Consider the following 1,591-nt stretch of genomic DNA (forward strand, 5'->3'; position numbering starts at 1 on the left):
GAAAAACATAGTTAACTCGCTGAGTTTTTATGCATTTTCTGTTTTGGTCACGTGATTTACCAAATATGGTTGTGACTCGAACCAGACAAAGAAATGCTAAATAGACCACGGGAGGTAAAAAAGAATAACTGTAGAGTAGAACGGACTCGAGAAATAACTATTTGGAGGGGTCCATAGCACTGAATGGTTTCGTAGTTAAGAGCCACCCCCTTAACTGTTCAATTTGGCGCGCTTAGGCGGCGTTCTAGTATCAGGCTACTCGCGCTTCTGACGTTCTGGAAGACGTCGCATCCTTGAATCTTTAAGTCCCTATTATTTCGTGTGCGGCCGATCGATTGCGAAACGTATATGACCGCAAAGCTAAAGTAACACTCAACATGTTTTGTGTACTCAACTGAACTGATTAGCGCAAATGAATTTTCTATTATATTTAGGTACGTATTATCTATATGTTGATCATTTCAGGCTTCTTGCATAATTTGGCTGTCACTTGTGATATTCTCCAGCTCATTTTAAAGAAAACTCTTGACCTTGAGACCTCAGTGTGACAGTGGACGTTTTGAGTTTTATTTTCTTGTCTCCTCGCCATGAATAGTGCGGTTGCCTTTGTTTTCGTTTTTACTTTGCTGCGGCAGCCGGTGCATGTCCAAGGTTCGTCCAATGCCTCTAAGGTAAGATTTGAGTAGGAAATGCATTAACAGCAGTGATCAACAACAATTGTACAAGACGGCAGCGTTGGCGAAAGCTTCCGAAAGTTGAGTGCGGAATACGATCAGATCTAAATTCACTCTGGTCGCAAAAAAGTTTTTTTTTTGTCACAGACTTGGGGTTTCCACGTGAATTTTGAGATAGATTTCCTACGCAGTAGCGCATGGTTGATGGAATTTTGTACCTAAGATTTGTACACAGACTGTCTGTCCATGTAGACGAAGATTCAAGAACGTTTTTCTCTTTATATTAGCTTGCAAAGCCGGCGTATTTTTGTTCTGATAAGAACTATTGGCCGACATCTAACAGAGGCCTGAGGCCAGTCAAAAAAATTGCACTCAGTGAGAGCAGGACAATCCTCTACCGGCTGTGCGCTTTCAAAATGGCGGTCCATTACGAACTTTAGACCTTGGACAAGCGTCCACCTGCCAAAAAAATCTCCATCATCAAAGTACAACACGGAGCTCCACCTCCCATACACGATCTGGGTCTTCATTCAAACAAGAAGTGAACAAATTCCCCTAAACTAAACTGGCCCTGCTAATCATCCTCCATTGCAGTCATTACCAAGGGCGAAGCTCAAGGAGATGTTTTGTTGAATGGGCTGATTCGGTGCCTTATTTAAGCAGCCGCTTTTCGGTCTATCACATCACCATAGCCAGCTGTAAAACGTTGCGACTCCGGCATTGGAAAATGAAAGTCGAACAGCTTATCTTGTTCAGTTTATCGTTTTTGTTGTTAAACGAAATTTGAACTTCCATTTTGGTTTTTTCCGTTTACATGTACCCGCTATTGTCGACTGTAAGCCAGTATTGACTAGACTGAGAGTGGTAGTCTAATAGAAACTAAATATTTTAAGCAAGAACCGATAAAACGTAGATTT

At 41.7% G+C, this 1,591-nt stretch overlaps 1 protein-coding gene across 2 annotated transcripts in view; it reads left to right on the forward strand.

Moving 5' to 3' along the window:
- The first annotated feature begins 522 nt into the window (after positions 1–522).
- LOC138060248 (collagen triple helix repeat-containing protein 1-like) overlaps positions 523–1,591 on the forward strand; it is a 7,291-nt gene continuing 6,222 nt past the window's right edge. Inside the window, exon 1 of one of the 2 annotated variants that reach the window (XM_068905986.1) lies at positions 523–671. In XM_068905986.1, coding sequence (XP_068762087.1) covers positions 588–671 — 84 coding nt within the window. In that variant the 5' untranslated portion in view covers positions 523–587. The remainder of the gene's footprint in view (positions 672–1,591) is intronic. The other variant, XM_068905985.1, reaches the window with a different exon arrangement.

Source organism: Montipora capricornis, chromosome 8 (assembly GCF_036669925.1).
Source record: "Montipora capricornis isolate CH-2021 chromosome 8, ASM3666992v2, whole genome shotgun sequence".
In the NCBI taxonomy this organism is placed as follows: Eukaryota; Metazoa; Cnidaria; class Anthozoa; order Scleractinia; family Acroporidae; genus Montipora; species Montipora capricornis.